This window comes from Oryzias melastigma, linkage group LG17 (genome assembly GCF_002922805.2).
Source record: "Oryzias melastigma strain HK-1 linkage group LG17, ASM292280v2, whole genome shotgun sequence".
In the NCBI taxonomy this organism is placed as follows: domain Eukaryota; kingdom Metazoa; phylum Chordata; class Actinopteri; order Beloniformes; family Adrianichthyidae; genus Oryzias; species Oryzias melastigma.
Window position 1 is genome coordinate 2,288,289 of NC_050528.1, and position 3,875 is coordinate 2,292,163.

The 3,875-nt window shown below is 44.1% G+C and overlaps 1 protein-coding gene across 1 annotated transcript in view; it reads left to right on the forward strand.

Annotated features, from left to right (window-relative positions):
- The window catches only part of LOC112139403 (serine/threonine-protein kinase WNK4), a gene marked incomplete in the record, with an annotated part of 24,823 nt that overhangs the window by 17,136 nt on the left and 3,812 nt on the right, over nucleotides 1-3,875 (forward strand). The window contains 6 exon segments of the mRNA XM_036216534.1: nucleotides 857-905; nucleotides 977-1,089; nucleotides 1,547-1,595; nucleotides 1,685-2,081; nucleotides 2,194-2,399; nucleotides 2,465-2,559. Coding sequence (XP_036072427.1) covers nucleotides 857-905; nucleotides 977-1,089; nucleotides 1,547-1,595; nucleotides 1,685-2,081; nucleotides 2,194-2,399; nucleotides 2,465-2,559 — 909 coding nt within the window.

Consider the following 3,875-nt stretch of genomic DNA (forward strand, 5'->3'; position numbering starts at 1 on the left):
TGTACTAGTACTCAATGTACCAGTACTTAACATACCAGTACTAAACGTACCAGTACTTAATGTACCAGTACTTAACATACCAGTACTTGACATACCAGTACTAAACGTACCAATACTTAATGTACCAGTACTTAACATACCAGTACTTAACATACCAGTACTTAATGTACCAGTACTTAATGTACCAGTACTAAACGTACCAGTACTTAATGTACCAGTACTTAACATACCAGTACTTAACATACCAGTACTTAATGTACCAGTACTTAATGTACCAGTACTTAACATACCAGTACTTAACATACCAGTACTTAACATACCAGTACTTGACATACCAGTACTTAACATACCAGTACTTAACATACCAGTACTTGACATACCAGTACTTAACATACCAGTACTTAACATACCAGTACTTGACATACCAGTACTTAACATACCAGTACTTAACGTACCAGTACTTAATGTACCAGTACTTAATGTACCAGTACTTAACATACCCGTACTTGACATACCAGTACTTAACATACCAGTACTTAACATACCAGTACTTGACATACCAGTACTTAACATACCAGTACTTAATGTACCAGTACTTAATGTACCAGTACTTAACATACCAGTACTTAACATACCAGTACTTAATGTACCAGTACTTGACATACCAGTACTTAACATACCAGTACTTAACATACCAGTACTTGACATACCAGTACTTAACATACCAGTACTTGACATACCAGTACTTGACATACCAGTACTTAATGTAAATGCTGATTTACACGACGTCACAACGGCAGTCTTATCGTATCTGGTTTGTTCATGAACCGATCAGTCTCTGGTGTGTTCCCTCCAGCGTCACAGTTCCGTCCCCCCCCTGGTTGGAGCAGCTCCGTCCTCTCAGGGTGAGTCTCTGCTGACCCCCCCAGAGCCACTCATCACCCCTTGAATCTGACCTACGTCTCACGTCTTCCAGGTTCAGAGATCTTCCGTCTTCCTCGCCGGGCCAGCGTCACCAATCACAGAGGAGAGTTCTCTGACTCCTCCTCCTCAGCATCCCCTCCACCCCCATCAGCATCATACTCCAAAGTAAGACTTCCTGTGGTCATTTCTGAACCAGAAACTGGATTTTCTCAGACTAAAATGTTGATTCATGTGAAACTCTTCAAAAATGATCTGAAAGGTTAAACGATTGGAGAATCTCAGAAGCAGTCAGGTTAAAGGTTAAAGGTTAAAGGTTAAACCCCCTCCTGCTGTGAAACGTCTTCTCGGGATCTGACTCCTCCCCTGGGGGGAACTAGCTCTGCTTTGTAGTTCAAGAGAAGAAAAGCAAACGTGATCCGATCAGAACTAAAGGTTCTGCTGTCTGATGATGGGGGGCCCCATTGGACCTAACAGGCCAGGACCATATCAGAGCCCTGTGGAACACCAGGCAGATGCAGCTCCCAGATCCAGAAGAACCAGAACCGACAGCAGTGTCAGCAGACTGTTACCTGCAGCAGATTCCATGGGAGGAGCTAAATCTGAGTGTTGTTCCCTCATGCAGGTGTCCCCCCCAGTGTCCCCACCGCGCTCAATCTCGCCCATGTTGAAAGGTGAGTCCCTCCCACCTGGATTATAGTGGGCCCGCCTCCGAGCCCGCCCACTCCTCTGATCCCGAAGCATAAGTTTTCTTCTCCTCTAGCGGAGAAACCCGCCTTCACTGTGGGACGCTTCCAGGTGACGCCCTCCTCGCCCGCTTCCGCCCTCAGCCCTCATCAGCCACACCCTTTTAGTCAAGCCGTACCCAACGCTCACTCCCCCCCTCCCACTCAGAAGAACCAATCAGAGAGCAGCTCAGGAAGCAGTTCAGAAGAAGACAGCCAATCAGAAAGCAGCAACCACACAGTCATCAGTTCGACCCATGGTTACCATGACAACCCCACGAGTCTAGACGGGAGACGGATGAGCAGCCTGAAGCTGGGAGTAACCATGTGGGAGGGGCCAGCCAACAGCCAATCACGAAGCCGTTCCGCCACCTACAGCTCTGATGAATCTGAGGGCGAAGAGATGTGGGAGGAGCTACTGGAGCTTCGTGAAAGGTGATTGGTCAAACTGACATTTTATTTTGCGGTAATCATGAAAACGAAATGCAATAAAAACAAAAAAAAAGAATATCGCCAGCTGAATTAGCTCCTCCCCCTCTACCTGCAGACACCTGGTGGAGGTCCAGAATCTGCAGATGAGTCAAAAGCAGGAAATGGAGGAGCTGTACCGACGTAAAGGTAAAGCTCCGCCTCCAGGGATCGTCCCTCCAGCTGCCATGTTGAACCACCGCCAGCGCCGCCTCTCCAAATCCGGAAACTTCCCTCCGCCGCGCCGCAGCAGCCTCCAAAGACTGGATCTGCTGCCCCCTACAGGTGAGACGGCTCCTGCAGACTCTCAGGTGAACGCTCAGACTTCATGATGCTCGTCTGCGCTCCAGGTATCATGAGGAAAAGCTCGGTCAGCGGCAGCAGCAGCGGATCCCAGGACAGAATCCTGAAAGGAGTTACCTTCGCTCCGGGACACAGCTGCATGGTGAGCCTCTGCAATCCAGAACCAGCGCCGGAGTACAAGTTCAGAGCCAGAATCCAGGTTCAGAACTAGGGATGTTCCAATCCGATCACGTAGTTGATGACTCGATCGAAATCAGACATAGTCTCCCGATCAGAATGGGAGATTTCTTTTATTCTTATTATGATCAGCACTTCATATTTCAGCCATACTGAAATACATACTCCAGTAGAAGTCTGCATGTCATGAACGGATCACCAAATATAACTGCCATAAAACGCAGCAGAAAACGGCAGCAGCTCAAGCAGAACGTAAACAATAAGTCAAGCTAGCTAGAAGATCCCAGATTCAGACTTCCGGGATCAATAACTCCTTTAAAAACACTTTAAACTGACAGCAAGTGTCCCTATTGGTTTGTCATAACTCAAACAACAACCTCTGAAGGTATTCCAACAGAAAAAGATTTTGTTTCTTTTTAATGTGAAGCTCTTCATGCTGCAGACAGACGGCTACACAGCAGCTGCTAACTGCTACATGCTAGCGCCGTGATTTAATTCCTTAGGACCCGAGCTGTCCTTTGATATGCCTGTTTTATTTATCTGACAGAGAAATAACAGTTAAGAAAATTAACTACTGTGGTAATAAAACTGAAAATGTGATGTCTTAAGAACTTAAAAAAGAAGCAAATAATCTTAAAAATAACTAAGTAAATAAAACTAATAAATTAAAATTAATAATGACATCAGCTATTCATTAACACTCATCAAATTTTATTCTAAAACAAAATCATAATTTATTTTAAGAATTTTAAATGAGGACAGGAATCACATTTGGTCAAAAATGTTCAATAGCTCTAAAGATGTTAAAGCTAAAGTCACTAAACTTTATCACATGACTAATTATCACTTATATAACAAGAAAATTGTATTTCTTTCCTAGTTTATATTTGCTGTATTTTTACTTGTTTATTAAAGCTACTTCACAGAAGTGTTTTATTTAAGTTTTAATGATAAAAGAAGGTTATTAAAATATAAATAAGGAACAACACTAATCTGTTTGTTTAATTTATTCATGTTTTAAATGTCTAAAAGTATCGGATCGGGACTCGGTATCGGCAGATACACAAAATCAAATGACTCGGAATCGGATCGGGCCCAAAAAACCTGATCGGGACATCCCTGTTCAGAGCCAGAATCCAGGCTCAGAGCCAGGATCCAGGTTAGATTCAGAGCCAGAATCAAAGGTTCAGAACCAGAATCCACGTTCAGAACCAGATCCAGATCAGAACCAAAGCAGGAATCCTGGTTCAGAACCAGAATCCAGGTCCAGAATCCATGTTC